The 22,634-nt window shown below is 48.4% G+C and overlaps 1 protein-coding gene across 6 annotated transcripts in view; it reads right to left on the bottom strand.

Annotated features, from left to right (window-relative positions):
- Positions 1 to 22,634, bottom strand: part of Dip2b (disco interacting protein 2 homolog B) — a 205,921-nt gene that overhangs the window by 9,351 nt on the left and 173,936 nt on the right. For all 6 annotated transcript variants that reach the window (XM_052748954.1, XM_052748955.1, XM_052748959.1 and 3 more), the window contains 12 exons: positions 22,453 to 22,533; positions 21,233 to 21,356; positions 15,678 to 15,799; positions 13,723 to 13,834; positions 10,033 to 10,142; positions 9,473 to 9,603; positions 7,127 to 7,295; positions 5,989 to 6,159; positions 4,846 to 4,907; positions 3,745 to 3,802; positions 2,259 to 2,333; positions 611 to 788 (listed from right to left, as the gene is read on the bottom strand). In XM_052748954.1, coding sequence (XP_052604914.1) covers positions 611 to 788; positions 2,259 to 2,333; positions 3,745 to 3,802; positions 4,846 to 4,907; positions 5,989 to 6,159; positions 7,127 to 7,295; positions 9,473 to 9,603; positions 10,033 to 10,142; positions 13,723 to 13,834; positions 15,678 to 15,799; positions 21,233 to 21,356; positions 22,453 to 22,533 — 1,393 coding nt within the window. The remainder of the gene's footprint in view (positions 1 to 610; positions 789 to 2,258; positions 2,334 to 3,744; positions 3,803 to 4,845; positions 4,908 to 5,988; positions 6,160 to 7,126; positions 7,296 to 9,472; positions 9,604 to 10,032; positions 10,143 to 13,722; positions 13,835 to 15,677; positions 15,800 to 21,232; positions 21,357 to 22,452; positions 22,534 to 22,634) is intronic.

Here is a 22,634-nt window from a genome sequence, read left to right as displayed (position 1 = left end):
GGGGCAGCAGAGGAGCTGTGATGATCGGCTGGGCAGAGATGATGTTAGGGAACCCTCCGAGACAGCACTGTCAAAAAGCGGGTTTGGGTCCACTTCAGAAACAATTCCCAGGCCAAGCATGGAAGCACACACCTTTAACCCCAGCACTACAGAGGCAGAGGCAGGTGGTTCTCTGTGAGTTTGAGGCCAGCCTGGGCTATGTAGTAACACCATTAGAAACAAAAACAAAGAACCAACTCCCCCTCAGTGATAGAGGATGTTTGTTTCTCCTGGATTCAGAACAGCGTGCCAGGGCAGAGGAGAGGAAGGAGGAAGGGTTGTCGTCCCACTTGCTCAGCGCTGGTGTCAGCTCTGAGAGAGCTCTACTCTGCCTGGAGTAGCCATTCCAGGAGCATTGCTAGGGTTACAAGCTGCTTCAACACCCTGTTCCTGAGGGCTTCTGTTCCAGACAGTCCTCAGAGGGCAAAGGTTCCTACTTCAAGTGAATGTGACTCCATTACGTGTTTGAAGGGTGCAGAGGGGATTCTATACTCCTCCGCAGGTGGGTGCAATAGGCTAGCCAGTGTTACGTAAACAAGGCAGCTGGGAAGAGAACAGGGGTGGAAGATACCTCCAGTGGCTGCCGTGAGCTCGGTCCTGCGGACGAACCCAAGGTACCCTGTCCGGGCCCAGAGAGTCTGAGCAGCATCTCCGAAGCTCAGGCGGGTGTTGAAATGATCAGCTTGAAGAGTCTCGCTATCGTAGATGGTGTAGTAGCCACTGGCTGTATGGGGGCTATTTACCCAGATCTACAAGAAAAGAAAGACGACGACAGCAGTTTATGATGTTTTTAAAGTCTCATTTTCCGATGAACAGCACAACCACAACAGTGTGTAGCTGACACTGACCTCATCGGCTCTGACACACGGACACCCACAGAGCCGCATCATTGTTATTCTCACTCTACAGGTAGAAAGAAAAGTCTAAAAAGTCTCTAAGATGCAGGACTAGAAAGAAGCCCCACCCCGGTGGTTAGCACCAGAGGCTGTGCTCTTAACCACTAGGCTGCACTGCCTCCCTGGGTTCATTTCTCACAGACTTCCAGATTCCCACAAAAGCACCAAGGCACAATTACTACACTTGTGTGTAACCAAGGCACAAGGCTCTTGAGTTTACAATGTAAACAGGGCAAGAGCTGACAACCGATAGTATCAGCCACCCCTTGATCTGTTGACAACTTGACAGACGGCCTGTTGTTGTGCATCGCAGATACAGGTATAGTGCACACGACTACGAGACTACGACAAAGTCTCTGTTCCTTCTGTGAGGAGATGTCATCGTTATCAGAGCCGAGGACACATGTCTGGTGAGGAGGGCAGCCTGCCCATCCTGGACAGCTGGTAACTGGCTGTGGTGGTGTGAATGAGAACGGCCCCCACAGGCTCACACATTTGAACTCTTATCACCAGGGAACGGCACTATTTAAAAGGATTACAAGGATTAGGAGGTGTGGCTTTGTTGGAGGAAGTGTGTCACTGGGGGTGGACTCTGCCAAGCCCAGAGTCTGTGACTGACTGTCTGTCTGTCTGTCTCTGCCTACAGATCAGGCAGCTCCTGTTCCAGTGCCTGCCTGTATGTCTCCATACGCCTATCACGACAATAATGGACTAAACTTCTAAAACTGTAAGCCAGGCCCGATTAAATGTTTTTTCTTATAATATATAGTTGCTGTGGTCACGGTGTCTCTGCACAGGAAGAGAACAATGACTAAGATGGTGGCAGAGGCTGCTCTCTGGCCCACACTGCCAAGACTCCTCCCACTAAGCTGTGGGTCCATCAGCAGTCCTCAGAGATCTGGGGGAAGGGAGAATAGAGGAAAGCCTGAAGAGGATTTTCATATTAAAGCAAATACATACATAAATAAATTTTGGGCTATAACACTCATGTGAGTTGAAAAATGTAGACATGTGGCTCCTCCTGGTTCCAGCTCTTCACACCTGGCTGGCTTGCTTTCAGCTAAGGGGAAGGCAGTGAACTACTCTGAGAAAATTTCTACCCAGTCTTGATTTCACTATCAGCCTCCTCCCTTTCCATAACAGCTTTCCAGAAAGAAACAGATATTCCCAATGGAGGGAATGGAGTTCAGTCTAGTTCTGTTGGCTTGTTAGTGTGTGGTCCTTAAAATCTTGGCTAGTGATTTCAGAGTGAACATGAGATTCATGCCTCTCTCACCCAGATGAGAGTCCTGATTTCAGAGTGAGCGTGAGATTCACACCTACCTCACCCAGGTGAGAGTCTCCCACAGGCCCTTTGGTCTCAGGATTAACGATAACCACTTTTACTCCAGGTAAGATCTAAGGATCAAAAGGGAAATACAAATGTTCAGCTCAGTCAAAGCTCCTGGCTCTGGCTTTAGCTTTGCTTACTGGCAGAGGCCTATTTAGCATGCTGGAGGCCTGGCTTCAAACCCCAACCCTGCAAAACAACCAATGAACTCTAGGAACTGGACTTTCACTGCTAGGGACTAGAAATGGCAGGAGCTGCTTCACTCAGGGCCCTGACGCACTTTTCTGTTTGTTCCTGGTCTACCTTTCTCTTCTTGGTTGAGACCCAACGACCAGTAAGTTCCAACTAAAGCAGACTCGGGATGCCATCTCTTCAGAGGATGAGAAACTTCTGCCCAGGGCCACAACAGTGAGACTCTGGTACCCTTTTGGGTAAACTCTTTCCAAAGTCACAACAGCAGGGGAGAGCACCGGAGACCACACCATAGGCTGTAACTGGGGAACTGCAGCAGTGAGAACAGAGGGAGACATCATGGCCCTGGCGTCTCGAGAGACTCACACTTCCATCTTCAGGAGAGGAAAGAAATCGGGTGCTGGCTGAGCGGAAGATCTATCCTGGGCCAGGAGTGTAGCTCAGCAGTTAGCTGCCTGCCCAATATGTGCAAGGACCTTTCTGGGCAAAAAGACAGGTGGGCTGGCCAGTCATTCTGGTCACCTGTCATGCCCTGTTGAAATTGTTGGCTTGGGTCTCTAAAGCTGAGACCTACCGACTATCAGGGCTTAAATAGCTAAAACCTGGACGAAGGGAATGAAAGATAGTTCCCTGGAGCCTCAGCTTGCCCTCATGACATGGCATTCCTGAGCCCGTGTGCACCCAAGTGCAGACATGAGGCAGTTAATGCACAGTCCACACAACAAAAACAGTCGGCTCCCTCTGGGTGACATCTGCTGGATAGATTAAGTGAGATTCCTTTGATTTTCTCTTCTCTGTGCCTCAGGATTCCTAGAGGAACTGAAATATCGTCACAATCCTGTCCTCTGTCTGGCCAGTGCAGGGAGGAGGGACAGTACGGGTTGGGGAGATGCTGAGGATGGAGGGATGGGGATGAAGTGATGCTCAGAGCAGCGGCTCCCTGCACAGGCACAGCTGCTCTGCTCCCCGGGGTGCTAGCTCCCCCATACCCAGCCAGCACCTCTTCTCCATCAGTGTTTAGACAGAACCAACTGGCCCTTTTGAGGTGCTGCTTATCTACGCACTTGTGTGCACTGAATATTACATTCTGCTGGTTTCTCAGTAAGAATGGCATGCCATGGGGTTTAAATAATATGGAAATAAGTCCACATCTATCTTTATCCTTAGTGAGACCATCCACTAGGGTGAGACTGTGAAGTTAACCTTAGGGTTCACTGAACTTCCAACCTCAGGCTCCGGCCTCTTCCTCCAGCCTACCCTCCCCCAGCAGCTGGCAGAAGAGAGTACCTTTCCAGACTCAGAGAGGAGGAGGCTCTGGGGGGCACCCCGTTCCACAAGACGGACCCTGCAGAGGAACAGCAGTTAATGCATACAGTCTTTCTAAAACTGGGTTCACCACTACACCTGTCTCTCCAAGGCCTCTAACTGGTATCTTCTGTTCCTGCAGAGCAAGGCTCTTTTACACTCTGCACTCTTGATGCCATAGGTCAGACAGATTTTGTGGAAGGTGTTAGCAACATCTTTGCCCTATTTGCTAGATTTCATTTTGGTGACAACCAAAAATGTTCCAGGCATGGTGAAATCTTTGGGGAAGAGAGGCAAATCTCTCCAGGGCAGGAGGATACAAGGACCATCCTCAGCATCATGTCAGAAGCCAACTGGGCTGGCACACGCCTATGGTCCCAGTGCCGGGAGGTGGAGACCAGTGCGTCCACGAAACTAGCCAGCTCAGCAGAACTGGTAAGCCACAGGTCTCACAGAGAGAGCTTTGTCTCACAAAACAAGGTGCATGGTTCCTGAGGAACTGAGTAACAAAACCTGGGGTTGTCTTCTGGCCTACAAAACACACACACACACACACACACACACACACACACACACACACACACACACATACACACACACACAAAAGAAACCAACCACCACCACGGTGCAGCCTGGAGTCTATGTGGGTACACTAGGGACTAGCCACCAGCCTGGTGTGCAGAGGGCTCAGTATCTCAGCAGTGCACACTGTGGGGCAGGCGGCTTCACAAACTCTGGAGTAGATAACGGTGCTGTTTCAAAGACCCTGTCCTGCCTCATTTATCTTGACTGTCACAGAGCAAAGAAACCATTCTTTTTCTTTGTTTTAAGACAAGGACTTCCTGTATAGCTCTGGCTTTCCTGGAACTCGCCACGTAGACCAGGCTGGACTGAAACTCACAGAGATCCACCTGCCTCTGCCTCCCGAGTGCTGGGATTAAAGGTGTGCACCACCACCACCTGGCTAAGCTTTCTTTTTATAAGCAAAACTTCTATCACTTTTAATAATGGACATGAATCCTTCCCTTCCTGTATCTCCCCTCAAAATCTAAACACGAAGAGGATGAGGGGTGCTCACTGTACCTGTCATGTCTCAGCGACTTCAGGTCTACATACACAGTCGTGGGATCAGGCCCCGAGGTTCCCTGAAGAAGAAGAAAGCAGCACAGTGTTTATTTCAAATGGACCGCCCCTGTGGACCACATCCACAGATGCAAATGGACCGCCCCTGTGGACCACATCCACAGATGCAGGCGTCCACTGAAATCTTCACTCTCGCTTTCTCTTCTACTAAGGGAGACGGCAAAGCCAGCAGGTAGGGAGCCCTGGGCCTGGTGTCTTCTTAGATGTCTCTGAAGCAATGAAGCAGTACCAAATGCAGGGCCTTTCCTGCACAGGGCTCAGAGCAGGGACGAGAGAAGCTACCATGCCAAAACGGATGAGAGCAAGGGGCACAATGAGACTTCACAGGGAAGTATCACAACACTTCCTGCAAGCCATGTGACCACGGTCATAGGAGACCCAATGTCTTGGCCACCTTTCACTCTTGCCCATGTACTCATGAGCCTTCAAGCAGCATAAAATCAGACTGTTCTAGACCCACCAAGAACAACATGGCAAAAAAGGAGAGGTACAGGTGTATTTTAAAAAGGCAAAAATAAGTAGGAGATAGGAAAAAAAGAAGGCTGTATATTAGCCAGGTGGTGGTGGCACACACCTTTAATCCAGCACTCGGGAGGCAGAGGCAGGTGGATCTCTGTGAGTTCAAGTCCAGCCTGGGCTACAGAGTGAGATGCAGGACAGCCAGGTCAATACAGAGAAACCCTGTCTAAGAGAGAGAAAAAAAAAAAGAGGAGTCTGTCTATTGTATATTGATTAATAAAATGCAAGCAGGTCTCAGCGAGGAGGAAGCATTCCACTGGAGGCACTGGCTTGCCTCTGTCTCAGGGCTTCCCTAGTAACTGCAGGCCTGCAGCCAGCCCTGGGGCAAGCAGAAGCATCACGGTGTAGACTACATAAGGAGACACAGAGAAGCCAAATGAAAAGCCTAAATCCCACAGGAAGTAAGCAGAGCAGTGTGGCCTTCAAGTCCCCACTGCAGAAGCTCACAGTCCACTGTGGCTCTCAGAAGACCAAGGCAGGAAGACTGCCTTGAGTTTGAGGTCAGGAAACACAAGGAGACTGTCTCAAAGAACCACTAACGCAAGGACCATCTCTTGGTGTTACCTGTAAACAGATTGCCACATTGACTCTGGATCCGAACGTGGTGCTGACAGCACGAGGGGACAGACCAATGTCTTTAAAGAGCTTGGAGAAGGACTGCTGGAGGGTGATGCGGGGCCGCTCCTCTGCTACCACCACACAGGTCCTGATGCAGGAGAGGTTGATCCCTCGGGTCTGGAAGACATTCGTGCCAGAGACGTAGTTAGGAAGACCCCTTCTTGTTCAGGAAAAGCCAAGAGCTACTTTCTCCGTCCAGACACGGAGCAAAGCAGCTTCAGAAAGGAAATGCTCAGACCTGTCAGTACAATCGCCCACGGGGAGATCTTCTCTGCTCTGTGTCTTCCTTGTTTAATCTAAATTCTTAAGGTATGGCTGTGGCTGTGGCTGTGTCTGGTCTGGTCTGTGTCTGTGTCTGGTCTGGTCTGTGACTGTGTCTGGTCTGGTCTGTGACTGTGTCTGGTCTGGTCTGTGACTGTGGCTGGTCTGGTCTGTGACTGTGGCTGGTCTGTGGCTGGTCTGTGACTGTGGCTGGTCTGGTCTGTGGCTGTAGCTGGTCTGTGACTGTGGCTGGTCTGTGGCTGGTCTGTGACTGTGGCTGGTCTGGTCTGTGGCTGGTCTGTGGCTGTAGCTGGTCTGGTCTGTGGCTGGGCTGTGACTAGATGGGAAAGCACTAGTCTAGGATGCACAGGGCCCTGGGTTTCATTGCCACCACCACAAAGAGTTCACCCTAAACTCTGAACTCTTTGGCTTTTCTTTCTTCGGCAATGTATTTCTGTTCCTGCCCACTTTCCCTCAGATTTCTCCTCATTTATTAGGACTAGTAGAAAAACAAGCCCAGAATGTGGGCAGCTAACTTTCCACCTTTTGTTTTGGTTGGCCCTACTTCTCTGTTGAAGAGAATTCAGTACTTGACATCTTCATATGTAGACACTGGATACACGCCTAAGTGAGGACCTTTTCTTTAGGGGTGTTCTGAGGTCTTCATTTACTGGGGAATGCACTAAATTAGGAAGAGCAAGTTAAACTCTCCGATCGAGGGCAGACAAGCACGTCTACCACCCCCTGCTCCAGCTTCCTCAAGTCCTGGCCATGTCGTCGAACCTCTTAGGATGGTCACTTGCTGTGACCTTTAGCTCCTCACCTTCAGCACCTCCACCTGGCTCCCCAGGCCTTTAGTGCAGAGTTCCATCACTGAGTAGGAGCAGAAGGTGTCCCTTATCTTGTACTGGTTGACGGTGGCCAGCCAGAGGAAGAGGTTGTTCTCCAGCTCCAGAGGAGGAATCAAGACGGACTGGTGACCGGAATAGACGCTGCAAAGAAGAAGAGGAGGCTGACACTCGCTGACTCAGCATCTTAGAGCACAGCAGGGGAGGGCGGCAGGGGCCACGGAGGTCCAAGGCTGCCCATTCATCCTACTGCTGCAGGACTCACAAGACACATGACCACAAAACAAAGCAGGCCCTGGTAGGTGTGGTAACAAACTCACAGAACCAGCCAAGAGCACAGGAGAAAGACAATCCACTCAAACTGAGAAAGTGGGGGTGGGGGTGCTTCACTAAGTGGGGAGCACTCCAGAAGAGTGTCTAGAAGTCGGGGGAGGGAGGGAAGGCAGAGAGCAGCATACAGGCAGAGAAGTATGGAGCGTGCACAACATTCCTGGAACAGAGTGCAGAGGGAGTGAGGCCAGGGGCTGGGGCAACTGTGGAAGGTGTCGGCTGTCACATGAAGTGTGGCCGTAGGTTGTCATAAACCACCATGGAGCAGGAACTGGAGCTGGAGCCACTGATGGCTGGGAGATGGTCAGAAGGAACTACAGAGTTCGGGTGAGGGGTGGTGAGGGTTGGGTTCCAGCAGTGCAGGAGGACAAAACTGAAGGAATGTGGAGTCACCTAGAAGATCTACAGCCACGAAGTCTAACCCTCTAAACCCAGGAGTCCAGTAACACTGGAGCCGGGGTTTCGGTCCATCCAGTCCAGAGAAGGCCTCATTAGCTTTTTTTTTGTTTTGGTTTTCCGAGACAGGGTTTCTCTGTGTAAGCTTTGTGCCTGTCCTGGACTCACTCTGTAGCCCAGGCTGGCCTCAAACTCACAGAGATCCACCTGCCTCTGCCTCCCGAGTTCTGGGATTAAAGGTGTGCGCCACCACTGCCCGGCCTCATTAGCTTTGTTCTTTCATGTAAAATGGAAGGGTATAAAAATTCAATAATCCCACTAGCGCACAGCGGGAGACTTGGACTCATGGTCAACCTTCCGTTGTAGTCTCCCAAGCACTGGCTCAGGGACGAGCGGTCACCCGTTCTGTTGCTTTGTTTTCCTTTTAAAGAAGACTTTGTTTGTTTATTTATTTCAGTTTTTTGGGACAGTTTCTCTGTTTAACAGGCTGTCCTGGAACTTGATTTGCAGACCAGGCCAGGCTGGCCTCGAACTCACAGAGATCTGCCTGCTTCTGCCTCCTGAGTGCTGGGATTAAAGGTGTGCGCCACTGCTACCTGACTACTTGTATTTTATGTATATGAGTATTTTGCTTGATGTATGTAAGTGTATCACGTGTGTGCTTGTGGAAGTCAGAAGGGAGCATCAGGTCTCTTGGAACTGGAGCCACAGACAGCTGTGGTGCCATGTGGGTGCTGGGAACTGGACATGAGTTCTTCACAAGAGTAGCAAGTGCTCTTAGCCACTGAACCATCTTCCCAGCCACTCCTTTCCCTCTTTGAGAGGTGGTCTTGTTATACAACCATGCTTGCCTATCCTCTCAGATTTCTAGGATTACAGGTACACATTTCCATTCTTGGTCTTGTTTAATTTTTTCCAAGACCCAGAAGTGTCTTTAACACATAGGCAGGTAATGGGAACAACGGAACCAGTGAACACTGCATGTAACTGGCATAGGGTGTTGAAGATAACAGTTACATTCTACTTTGGACTCCGTGGACAGCCCTACCCCAGTGAAGACAGGGACACAGAAGGAAGATGCTGGAGGAGCCGCAGGGACTTGTGAAACCTTCATAGCGTTTGTACAGGAAGTGAAAGTTCAGGCCTGAGATACCATTTCCTGGCAGGCAGTGGAAAGAGCAGGGACTTGCCAGTCCTCAGGAAGCAATCTGGTCAGGGCAGACTGCTGCGTTCCAGCCTCATGATGTCACTCCATCCCACCATGCCTTCCTGCCAAGCCTAGGGGGACATCCTGGCTGTCAAACATGCCAGACTTCACCTGAGAATCATCCTTCTACTTGGCTCTGCTTCTAAAACTAGGATTACAGGATGGAAGAGAAAGCAGGTAACAGGAACAGTGCCACGTTATAGGAGGCATAAAACTAAGTGAGGAGAATAAGAAAAGCAATACACATAAAACTAAACAAACATCAGAAAGACATAAAGTGCTTATATTTGGGGAACAGCAGGGCTTTACTAAAGTTAACCAAACCAAGAAAGCAAAGGGGAGGATGATGGCCACAGCCCCAAACCCCAGTCGGGTGTCTCCATCCTACCTGCAGAGACACCAGAGTGCAAAGCCAAGACCACAGTACGGGTCCAGGCAGATGGCGATCTGCCGCGAGGAGTACAGCTCACACTGGAGCTTGATGGCTCTGCAGAGCGCATTGACCGCAGAGTGGGACATCTGCAAAGCAAGGGACACACAGGATGGAGCTGGCACAGTACAGACACTGCTCTGACAGGCTCCGGCCCCCCGACGTTCTGTATGACATATGCATTTCACTGCTTCACAGCCTGGCCTAAGCGTAAACTAAGCAGACAGGCTTCCCCCTGCAGCTGACTGTCTCACAGGGTCTGAGCTGATGGCTGCACACTGACCTGACCTAGAGCTCTTACTATGGGGAGCACGTGTATGAGGCCACAGCACTTCACAGTGCAAATCCTTTGGGATAACTTTCTCCGGAAGAGCCAGTGCTCAGATTTAAATATAGCTAGGACACTTGACCCTTCCACCCACTGGCCTCTGGTACAGCCAGCTGGCCTCCTTGGAACAGCGGGCATGTCTGTTCACTGCGGCCTGGCATCTCACCAGAACAGAGTGAGATGGCTTTACCTTCACCCCTGTAAGCATGCCGGTTGTGGAGACACTAAAATCAAGATACGCCAGCATCTCAGGAGTGGGCGGTTTATACAGCTGAGGTAACCGTTTCCTGGGTAAATCATCTGCAATGCAAAGAAGAGACTCGATGTAAAGCTGAAACATGCTGGAACACAGAAACCACTGATGGTTCACTGCCTCCACGGCTGTGCTACAGTCAAACCCAGCTCTGGGACGTGTGAAGGCCTGAGCTTCTCGTGTCCCACCCCGCAGCTCACCACTGTCATCCTCAAATGCAAGGTAGGGCTGTGACGCCGCTAGGCAAAGGATACCTGCAACGCCATACCAGATGGATTCATTTGCAAACGGCTCGATGGATAACATCTTGGTGAAAAGCAAAATGCTGGCGTCAATCCCAGAGGTAAACTGTGTCACCAGCTCTGTGGTCGATATATTGTGCACCCCAATAAACTTATCTGGGGGTCAGAGACAGAACAGCCACTAGATATAGAGGCCAGAAAATGGTGACACACACACCTTTAATCCTAGCATTCCAGAGGCAGAGATCCATCCGGATCTCTGTGAGTTCAAAGCCACACTGGAAAGAGCCAGGCATGGTGACACATGCCTTTAATCCCAGGAAGTGAAGGCAGGAAGCAGAAAGGTATATAAGGCGTGAGGACCAGGAACTAGGGTCAGTTAAGCTTTTTTAGGCTTTTAGCAGCAGTTCAGCTGAGATCCATTCCGGATGAGAACTCAGAGGCTTCCAGTTTGAGGAAATAGGATCAGCTGAGAAGTTTGCGAGGTGAGGTTAGCTGTGGCCTGTTCTCTCTGATCTTTCAGTGTACACCCCAATAACTGGCTCCAGGATTGTTTTTATTAATAAGACCTTTTAAGATTTGTGCTACAGCTCTGTGTCCTGGAATTACTTTTCCTCGACATTTCTTTCACTTTATTCTAAAACACATCTCTAAAATACCTACCTTCCTAGGGTTACTGGAAAGTTAGTTCACATGAAACACTTAAAACTGTATTTGCTATTTTACTTTATGTGTGAGCCTAAGTGTATGTATGTGCAACACACGCATGCAGGAGCCTCTTGAAGAAGTCAGAAGAGGCCCGGATCCCATTGGAACAGGTGGCTATGAGCTGCCATGTGAGTGCTAGGAACTGAACCTGTGTTCTCTGCAAGAGCAGCCAGTACTCTTAACCTCTAAGCCATCTCTCTAGCTCCCACATGAAGCACTTTTAAAATAACAATTGTGTATATGCTCAAAATGCATTAATTATTGTTATGCTGTTTCTCATTAAAGCACATCATTTACAGAGTAGTATGCTGTATTAATGACACATGGTATGACAGTGTTGACTTTTAATCTGACAGGATCTGGAATCCCCTGGGGGACAGCCTCCAGGCAAATGTATGGGGGCATTATTTGGATCACGTTAGCTTCTGGCCATACTTATGAGGGATAATCTTGATTAGGGTATTTGAGCTCAGATATAATACCTAGTGGAGCATGGCACCGTACCGTGAGCTTGGTTCCTGAACCACATAAAAACGAAAAGGCTAGACACACAAGAGCATTGGATGCTCTCTTCCTCCTGACTGCAGTCAGTGTGAGCAGCTGCAGCTCCAAGCCTCTGCTGCCTTGGCTCTCCCATGATGCACTGCACCTTCAACTGTGAGCAGAACCAACCTGTCCTTCCTTGCTTTCGAACATTTTACCACAGCTACTTTAAAGTTAGACAGCTCCCTCCTCTAGAATTTGGAATTACTTTCTTTCACTCATTTAAAATAGTCTTTCTGTGCTGGGGACACAGAGTGATTGCCTAACATGCACCGAGTCCTGAGTAGGGCTCACTTCTGGCCCTGCAGAGAACTGGACAAGGTAGGATAGTTTGCCCTTATCCCAGATTTTCTTCTTAAGTCAAAACAAAGACTATCAAGATGTCTCTAGCCCAACCATGCCCTATGACGGTCCTTTGGTTTCTGAGTTCAGAAACAACTGTGGTTAAGATCTCCCTGTCACTGGGTGGCCACTGCTGGTTGTGTGGCACCCCGAGGCAGCACACTCCAGTGGTACATTCTGCTGGTTGTGTGGCACCCCGAGGCAGCACACTCCGGTGGTACATTCTGCTGGTTGTGTGGCACCCCGAGGCAGCACACTCCAGTGGTACATTCTGCTGGTTGTGTGGCACCCCGAGGCAGCACACTCCAGTGGTACATTCTGCTGGTTGTGTGGCACCCCGAGGCAGCACACTCCAGTGGTACATTCTGCTGGTTGTGTGGCACCCCGAGGCAGCACACTCCAGTGGTACATTCTGCTGGTTGTGTGGCACCCCGAGGCAGCACACTCCAGTGGTACATTCTGCTGGTTGTGTGGCACCCCGAGGCAGCACACTCCGGTGGTACATTCTACCGAGCTCTACAAGCCTCACTTTACACACAGTTTCATCCACGCTAGGGAGGATACTCAGGAGCAGCAGAGGTGTCAGGATTTAGGTCCCAAGTGCAGAACCCCAAAGCTTCCTGTTCCCCCAATCCTCCAGCTAGTCCCATGTCTGAATATCACCTAAAATTCATATACATCCTGGTTCGTTCTTTCTTTCTCTCTCTCTCTCTTTCTCTCTCTCTTCTTTTTTTTTGTTTTTCAAGACAGGTTTTTTTCTGTGTAACAGTCCTGGCTGTGTAGACCAATCTGGTCTGGAACTCACAGAAATCCACCTGACTCTGTCCCCCACCCCCCTATTAAAGGCGTGCGCCACTACCACCCAGTTAAATAAATCTTTTTTTTTTTTTTATATTTTGGTCTTCATATGGCATCACATTTGATAATTTAGTATTTGGAGTACAGCAACAGTATTTTAGGGGGTTACATAGCAGTTAATGAATCTCAAGCTATCACACCTACAAGTCAAGGGTCAGATATTGTGTGTGTGTGTGTGTGTGTGTGTGTGTGTGTGTGTGTGTGTGTGTGTGTGTGTATACATGTTTAGGTGTAACTAGGTGCATGTGTATCTGCAGGTCTGCATGTATGTGTGTATGTGTCTATGTGCCAGTGGAGGCCAGAGGTCAACTTAGGGTGTCGTTTCTCAGGAGTCATCCACCTTGTTTTTTTGAGACAGGATCTCTCACTGGGACCTGGGGCTCACCAGTTAGGCTAGATTGGCCAGCAAGCTCGAGGGACCCATCACCACACCTCCAGGTCCAGCTGTTTATGTGCTTCCTGGAGATCAAAGGGAGCTCCTCACTCTTTCTTACACAGCTACCAACTGAGCTACCTCTCCAGCCCCGTCTCAGTATTTTATATGGACCTACATGTATCTGGCCATAAAACATAAGCACCTTGGGGATGATGCTAAAAGCATCACCAAAACACTATTTGCCTTTTTTTTCCTTTTCTGAGACAGGGTCTCACACTATGGCTTGAACTAACAATCCTCCTGCCTCAGACTCTAGAGTCCTGAGATTATAGATGTGAGCAATCACATCCAGCAAGATACTCCATTTAAAGAGCACTTGGCGTATTACGGCCGGCTCTTGGACGCGGCTTTACTGTGCCAGCAGGTTGGTAGCACACTTTGGGTGTCTGGCAAGTCGGCAGACAGTGAAAGGTGTCAGAATACAAAGCTGTGCAGACGTGAGACTCCAGGAAACCTCTGGTAGCGAACGGTGGCAGCTCCGGGGCAATCCCCCTTCACCTGTGTCAATGATGGTTGGCCAGGTTTTCACATCCACAGCTGCCGCCGCCTCTCGAGACTTGAGCAACCTCATGAGCGTCTGGGTGGTGAGAATGCACGCTGCTTTACTGACCTAGAAACACAGGGACGCAGCAAACATCAGAGGACAGCACTGGCCGCTGCTAAAAGTAGCTTGCTCACCATGCTGGCCAGGATTGTTTCATTCTCGTCCCCTTTCGTTTTATTTCTGAAAATGTGTCATGCTTAATTCTCCAGGATATCAGACACTTTAACACTGGGGCTGCTGCTTACAATGGTGATACTCTCAGGAAGGGCCCTGTGATCCTAATCTTTGGAAAGACCTAATAAACCAAGACATGGATTCTGTAGTGAGAAGGGAAAGGGAGGAGGTGGTGGGCACGGCCAGAATTGGTGTGTGCAATCCAGACCTACAATGCACACCACTCTGAGACCAGGGAGCCAGACAGAAGCGCCCACACAATGGGCTGCTCAGCTCTGCAGGGAAAGGCAAGGTGACCTACTTTCACACACAGAGTGCGTCAACAGAAATAAACTCTCAGTGCTTCCCCAGGCCTCTCCGTAGGAGCTAACAAGGACATTTTTGCTAAATTAAACTGTAATGAAGTCATCTGTGATGAGCATGGCTTTATGCTGCAGCCAAAGCTGCTGACACAGCAGCAGCCCTTGGAGAAACAAATGTCCCATCACCTAGAAGTGTGTAGCCCAACATGCACTGGCCCAGGCTGATCTTCTGTCCCAGGTCTCAGGATATGATACAATATAGATTCATTCAATTTCAATTCTCACATACTGTAAAAACTTCGATCTCTCCCAGGACAAAATTCAGGGGCCGTGTTTGTTTTGGCATTGCTGAGGATAAACAAGTGCTCAGACACTGAGCCATATCCCAGCCCTGCACAGGTTTTCTAAAAGGTTTAATTGTATTTCTTCTTTGAAAACTTCATCTACATGTGCAATGTATCACGATTATATTCACCCCCACCACCTCCTCCAAGTCCCTTCATCTCATCTCCCTCTTTGCTTCATGTCCCTCTTTTATAATTTTGAATTCATTTATTTTTAAGCTACTGAGTCCAGCTAGTGCTGCCCATCAGCACACAGGCATGGGCTCAACCACTGGGACATGGGGACTCTCAGTCACCACCCTCCTAAAGAAAGTAACTTCCATTCCTCTGGTAGCCATCAACTTCTCAGCTGGGGATGGGGGTCTAAGGAGTCCCTCCCCCTACACACCTTTTTTTTTTTTTTTTTTTTGGTTTTTCGAGACAGGGTTTCTCTGTGTAGCTTTGTGCCTTTTCCTGGAACTCACTTGGTAGCCCAGGCTGGCCTCGAACTCACAGAGATCCGCCTGGCTCTGCCTCCCGAGTGCTGGGATTAAAGGCGTGTGCCACCACCGCCCGGCCTCCTACACACCTTTTAATGCTAAATATACAAAATTAACCTAAACGAAAGTGGCCTGACTGGAGAACTTGACGTGAAAAATTATACTGGTTCTTGTGCAGGAAAAAAAGTCAGACAGGTTTTAAGAACAGACAGGGGCCAGCTTTATGGAAAATTACTAAGCACAGCTCTACTCTCAGTGTTTGGGATTAACATGTACGGTCCCTGCCTCTCCAATCATCGTCCTCCTATTCACTGGATGATGATTGCCACGATGGCCAGATAAGAGGAGACAACTGTTTGTCTGTGTTTGTTTGCCTGTTTGTTTTTGACACAGACTCTTTCTACATATCCCAGGCTGGCCTCGAACTCACAGTTGTGCATCTGCCTCCTGAGTGCTGGGGTCACAGGCACACACCACCACACCAAACTGGGAGAGTTTTTAGGAGAAAAATGTGAGACTTGGCACTACAGAACCGGGAAGTTATTAGGGTTCTTAGTTGTCTGATGTGATTCTGTGAAATGGATCAGACACAGATAGGGAAGGTACTTACGTCAACGATCATGCGCACCGTGGGCAATGTGGCTGTGAGGTTCTGAGCATGGGGGGGCCTCACAGTCACAGGTATACACCCTGCATACAGGCAGCCATAGAATGCAGCGATTAACTCGATGCCTGCAAGACAGAGGGCACTGTCAGGGGAGTCATTTGGCCGCTGCTACCACAAGGAACTGAACTCAGAGCCTCCAATCATGTGACTGACAGGTGGGCTACTTATTCATTTGGTGTTGATTTTGTTTTGGTTTTGTGAGACAGGGTTTCTCTGTGAAACAGTCCTGGCTGTCCTGTAACTCTCTATGTAGACCACTGAGATCTGCCTGCCTCTTTCCCAAGTGCTGGGATTAAAGGTATGAGCCACCACTGCCCGGCTTCATTTGATGTTGAGACAGAGTCTCTCAAGTATTGGGATTACAAGTGTGCATCACCATACCTGGCTCCTATGGATTATCTGACCACAATTCAAAGAAGACACTGACAGAATAAATGTTAACAACTAATAAGGATAGAAAGTCTGGCATGGTGGCTCACACTTGGTAACCAAGGGTTCAAGATCAGCCTGGACTACATAGTGATAGTTAAAGGCCAGCCTGACCATCTTTAAAACAAAACAAAAACAAATACATAAAAAATTAAGAAGGAAGATTATGAAACAATTTAAAATATACAAAGAGGCCCAGGAAACTAGGAAGGAATATGTGTGTGTGTTTATGTGCATATATATATATATATATATATATATATATATATATATATATATATATATATATATATATATTCCTATGTGTATTATGTGTATGTGTGCATGCGCGCGCGCGCACACACACACACACACACACACACACACACACACACACACACACACAATTTGGGTGGTACCAGCGATTGAACCCAGAGCTTTGTGTATGGCTAGCAAGTGTCATGTCTCTGAGCTATATCCTCAAGCCTAGAAGTGAGCTCTTGAAAAATGCTTGAAGGCAGGTTGCTGTTATTTTGATGACTTGGGAAAAATAACTGCAGGAATCAAGGGTATTTAACTAAGGCAATAAGGACAGGGAGGGGAACAAGGCCTGCTGTGCTTTCCTTGCACAAGGGCTGCTGCAGGAAAAGCAATGGACTTCTCGGATGCTGTGGGTCAATGAGTGCAGCTCAGGGCCTCAGCTCTGCTGTCGACAGCCACTACCTTCCTGACAGACGGAAGACAACTTCATGCAAACACACAGGACACATCCCTCCTGGAGCAGGCGACCGTCTAGGCAGTCTCTGTGTTCACAGATGAACAGCAGAGAAAGCAGAGCAGAGAGAGTGGAGGAGAGGGCTAAGACCAGGAGAGAGTGAAACGGAGCACCGGGGACAGTACCAGAGACAAGTCTAGGCACACCAGTCAGGGGACAGGAGGGAATGCAAATGGCTTTGTTCTTCTTGTGCTTGTCTTTTTTATTTTTATTTTTATTTTAAGTATATGAGTACTCTGTCTTCTCGTACGCCAGAAGAGGGCATCAGATCCCATTACAGATGGTTGTGAGCCACCATGTGGTTGCTGGGAATTGAACTCAGGACCTCTGGAAGAGCAGTCAGTGCACTTAACCTCTGAACCATCACTCCAGTCCCATGCTTGTCTTTCAATTCAAATGTTTCAGTAGAATCCTGAACACTGGGCTAGTGAGATGACTCAGCAGGTAGAAGCACATGCTGTGCACACCTCTGACCTGAGTTTAACTTCTGGATCCCACAGTGGAAAGAGAGAACCAATTCCAATTCCTAAACGTTGTCTTCCGATCTTCCATGTGCCCCCCTCCCCATACCACATAATAAAGAATAAATAAATTCTAAGAATGACTATTTACAAAAGACCTTCTTTCTTCTTCTTTTTTTTTTTTTGAGACAGGGTTTCTCTGTGTAGTTTTGGTGCCTGTCCTGGATCTCACTCTGTAGACCAGGCTGGCCTCGAACTCACAGAGATCTACCTGGCTCTGCCTCCTGAGTGCTAGGATTAAAGGCGTGTGCCACCACCACCTGGCACAAAACTTTCACAAAATAAACTCTACATTCCTCTTCTTGCGCAGAGAAGGTTGTATCTGAGCTGAGTCCATGAAAGAGGAAAGCAGCAGCCGAGATCCAAACGCCACTCATGCTAGGAGCGGTGTCAAGCCGACAGAGCCCATAAAGTAAGTATTCTTTGGGAGACACTGGGGAAAAGGGTTCTACTCCTGAACACTCTACAAACCAATCCTCTTTTTGGTTTTCATGCTGAACTGAACCCAGAGCCTCGGCATGGGCTTCATCTCCAGTCCCTTCACCCCTTTTTTAAAGGATGGGGTCTCACTATGTTGCCCAGGTTGACCTTGGCTCTCAGGGATCTGGAAAAGCAGGTGAACACCAACATGCCTTACTTAGAGGATTTCCAAAAGTCAAGTAGTCAAAGTCTTTCCTCACACTTTAATTAATGTACTGTGTGTGTGTGCGCGCGCATGTGTGTGTGCACATGTGCACCAGTGTGTGCATACACAAGTGGAGGTCAGAGATTGGTGTTGGGTGTCTTCCTCCATGGTGCTCTACCTTTTAAATATTTGTATGTATGCGTGTGTGTTGGTTAAGAGCCGTATGTGCTGATTGCTCCGAGACCACCAATAGAGCCTGACCTCTGTTTGCAGAGCAGAGTCCACATTCATCTGGCTGAGATGGACCAAAGAGTTTCCTGGAGGACTCAGAGGGAGATAGGAGGACATGGGGGAGGAAGGAGCTGAGGGGTTGCACGGCCCTTCCAGGAAGTGGAGAGGGGGAGAATCGTGTTTCAGCTACTCTGTGGATCTCTCAGGTTTACTCCCTAATGTTTATCCCCAAGTTTTATTTTTTAATAAAATAATAAAAAGAATCCCAAAATCGCTGGGTGGTGGTGGCGCACACCTTTAATTCCAGCACTCGGGAGGCAGAGCCAGGCAGATCTCTGCTGTGGGATGTTCTGTATGGCAAATGTGTTGCTAATTAGTCAATAAATAAAACACTGATTGGCCACTGGCTAGGCAGGAAGTATAGGCGGGACAAGGAGGAGAATGAAGCTGGGAAGTGGAAGGCTGAGTCAGAGAGACACTGCCAGCCGCCATGATGAGAAACAGCATGTGAAGATGCCGGTAAGCTACGAGCCATGTGGCAAGGTATAGATTAATGGAAATGAATTAATTTAAGCTGTAAGAACAGTCAGCAAGAAGCCTGCCTTGGCCATACAGTTTGTAACCAATATAAGTCTCTGTGTTTACTTGGTTGGGTCTGACGGCTGTGGGAGAGAGATTTGTCCTGACTGTGGGCCAGACAGGAAAACTCGAGCTACAGATCTCTGTGAGTTCGAGGCCAGCCTGGTCTACAGAGCGAGATCTAGGACAGGCACCAAAACTACACGGAGAACCCTGCCTCGAAAAACCAACCAACCAACCAAACAAACAAAACAACAAAAAAAGAACTCCCCACCAAAAATCTGGTGTCCCACGTTGGGCGCCATATGTAGTAGGCTTTCTTGGACTGCCAGCCCCCAAATCACAACACAGAGACTCACTATTATTTATGAAAGCTGAGCCTTAGTGTAGGCTTGTTTCTAACTAGCTCTTATAACTTAAATTAATCCATTTCCATTAATCTATGTACTGCCACGTGGCTTGTGGCTTTTACTTATCCTCCTGCATGTCCTGCTTCCTCTCTGTGTCCTCTGGATTCATCTCCTCTTCTTTTCTCTCTGTCTGGAAGTCCCACCTAACCTCTTCCTGCCTAGCTATTGGTCATTCAGCTCTTTATTAAAACAATCAGAGGGCCTTTTGGCAAAGATACATCTTCACAGTGTACAAAAAGATTATTCTACAACACACGAGTCTGTGTCTAAGCATGTACCTATGTATATGTGTGTCTGTGCCTAAGCATGTACCTGTGTGTGTGTGCCTAAGCATGTACTTGTGCATGTGTGTGTGTGTGCCTAAGCATGTACCTGTGTGTGTGTGTGCCTAAGCATGTACTTGTGTATGTGTGTGTGTGTGTGCCTAAGCATGTACTTGTGTGTGTGGGTATCTGTGTCTAAGTAGGTATCTGTGTATGTGTGTATCAGTGTCTAAGCACATACTTGTATATGTGTGTGTCTAAGCAGGTACCCATGTATGTGTGTGTGTTTTAGCATGTACTTGTGTATGTGGATGTCTACAGAAGCCAGAACAGAGCACCAGACCTGGAGTAACGGGTGGCTGTTGGATTCTGGTCCCCTGGAAAAGTAGCAAGAACTCAATTCTGACCCACTCTCCTGCCTCATCACCTTGTTGTGTGAGATGGGTTCTCTCACTGAACCTGGAACTCACCAATCTGCCTAGACCAGCTGGCCACCTGTCTGCCTCTGCAGCACCAGGACTGCTGGTGCACACCATCGTGCTGGCGTGTGTGTGTGTGTGTGTGTGTGTGTGTGTGTGTGTGTGTGTGTTATGCATGTGTACATGTAGAGGTCAGAGAACTTTAGGAAGTTGGTTTTCTCCTTTTCCTGTGAGTTCCTGGGGTCAACATCACTTTTACCCACAAGCTCTTCATGCCCAAAGCCTCGCCTTGTATGTGGTGCTGGATCCAAACTCAGGTCCTCGTGCTTCCGTAGCAACCGCTTAACCGGCTGAGCTTTCTCCTCAGTTAGTTTTGTCTTTAGCTGAGGCTGGCCATGAACTCCTGATCCTTTTGCCGCTACTTCCCAAGGGTGGGATTAGTAGGTGTGTGCTCCCTCACCTGGCTATCTTGTGTTGTTGTTTGGCTCTGGCTGTCCTGGAACTCACTCTGTAGACTAGGCTGGCCTTGACTCACAGAGATCGATTTACATCAACCTCCTGAGTACTGGGATTAAAGGTGTGAGTTACCACAGCTGGCTACTTATAAGTCTTGTTATATAGCTCAGACTGGATATGTAACTTGTTACATAACTTTTTTTTTTTTTTAATGTGTGTGTGTGTGGTGTATGTGTCTGTGATCACATGTACACGTGCATGCAGAGGCCAGATATCAACACTGGGTGTATTCCTCTAGCACTTTTAAAGATTTAATTATTTATGTGTGTGAGTGTTCTGTCTTCCTGTACATCTTCATGACAGAAGAGGGCACCAGATCTCATTACAGATGGTTGTGAGCCACCATGTGGTTGCTGGGAATTGAACTCAGAACCTCTGGAAGAGCAACCAGTGCTCTTAACCACTGAGCCATCTCTCCAACCCTGTTACATAACTCTTACTGGCCTTGAATATCTAATTCTCCTGCTACCACACGAGGACTGGAATTACAGCCGTGTGCTGCCATGTGTGGCTTTTATTAAGTAGGCACTGATGGAAACAGAGGGAATGCAAAACAGACAGAGCTCATTCACACCGCTCAACTCAGGGATGCAGCCTGGATCACACCTTAGCAAGTGTGCCTGAAGTGCCTTGGGGTTGGGAAGCACCAGGCCTCTGTGGTTGTAGATGGTGGCCCTGAGTTCCCATCTTCTCCTGGTATGTGTGACCTAATAACACAGTTCAGAGTCCAGTTTACCAATGCAACCCTTACCAGGAGGGTAGAGCAACACCACATTGTCCCCTGCATTTAGATGTCCCTTGTCACCAAGCACTGATGCGATCCTCTCTGCTCGCTTATGAAGCTGAAGGCAGCTGGCTGTGCACACAGTGGTTCCCTTTCAACAGAAGGAGGAAAAGTGGTTGCAGCTCAGTACAGTTGTGAGACAAGCACAAACAAGCAGACGTTACCCTCCACAGGCCTCTGGACATCACCTTGGGTGAATTATCAACTGGAGAACACTGCCCCCCCAACCCCCGTAACAAAAGACAGGTGTGGGATTTCTTTTCTTTCCCAATGTCCTAGGTACTCAGGGTTGTTAGCACTGACGTAAACCAAACATACAGTCTTTCTTAATTCCTACAGTCTTTCTTTCTTAATTCCTTCCTTCCCTTTTTTTTCAAGACAGGTTTCTCTGTGTAACAGCCTTGGCTGTCCTGGAACTCGCTCTGTAGACTAGACCTGCCTCTGCCTCCCAAGTGCTGGGATTAAAGGTGTGCGCCACCACCGCCCGGCCCGGCCTAATTTCTTAATGTTTCTTTCTTAGTGCACATTCTGTTCATGTGTTTGTTTGTTCTGAGACAGTATCTTATGTAACCTAGGCTGGTCTGTAGTAGTTTGAGGATGATCTTTAACTCCAAATTTTTCTACTTCTAAGTGCAGTGGATATCTATATGCTACGAATGTGTTGCTCTGATTAGTTAATAAATGAAGTTCTGATTGGCCAGTAGCCAGGCAGGAAGTCTAGGTGGGACAAAGAGTGAGGAGAATTCTGGGAACAGGAAGGCTGAGTGAGGAGACGCTGCCAGCTGCCGCCATGAGAAGTAAGATGTAAAGTACCAGTAAGCCACAAGCCACGTGGCAACTTACAGATTAATAGAAATGGGTTAATTTAAGATATAAGAACTAAATAGCAAGAAGTCTGAGCCATTAGGCCAAACAGTTTAAATAATAAATATTTATTTCCAAAAGCATCTGTGTATTTATTTGGGTCTGAGTGGCTGCAGGCTGGGCAGAACTGGAGGTAACTCCAGTTAAACTATGCTATGTAGTTTGAGGATGATCTTTAACTCCAAATTCTTCTACTTCTGCCTCCCAGGGCTGGGATTATAGGCATGCATCATCATGCCCAGGTATGTAGTATTGGGGATTGAATCCAGGGCCTTGTCCATGCTAGGCAAACACTCCCCAACCCTGCAGTGATATTTTAATACCTTGGCATTTAATAGCATGAAGAGCACATGGTCAGGAGTTGCCTGGGCTCGCCACTGCAGAATCTCTGCCAGGAACTGGTGCTAAAGTCACAAAGGAGAGAAAAGGACTTGATGTCAGCAAGTTCCGAAGACTCCTGAAGCAAGCCCACACCTGCACTCTGGCCTGAGCTGACAGAAGCTGG

The sequence above is a fragment of the Peromyscus californicus genome, unplaced genomic scaffold (assembly GCF_007827085.1).
Source record: "Peromyscus californicus insignis strain IS unplaced genomic scaffold, ASM782708v3 Scaffold_20__1_contigs__length_68692818, whole genome shotgun sequence".
Taxonomy (NCBI): Eukaryota; Metazoa; Chordata; class Mammalia; order Rodentia; family Cricetidae; genus Peromyscus; species Peromyscus californicus.
This window is presented reverse-complemented; position numbering and strand designations above follow the sequence as displayed.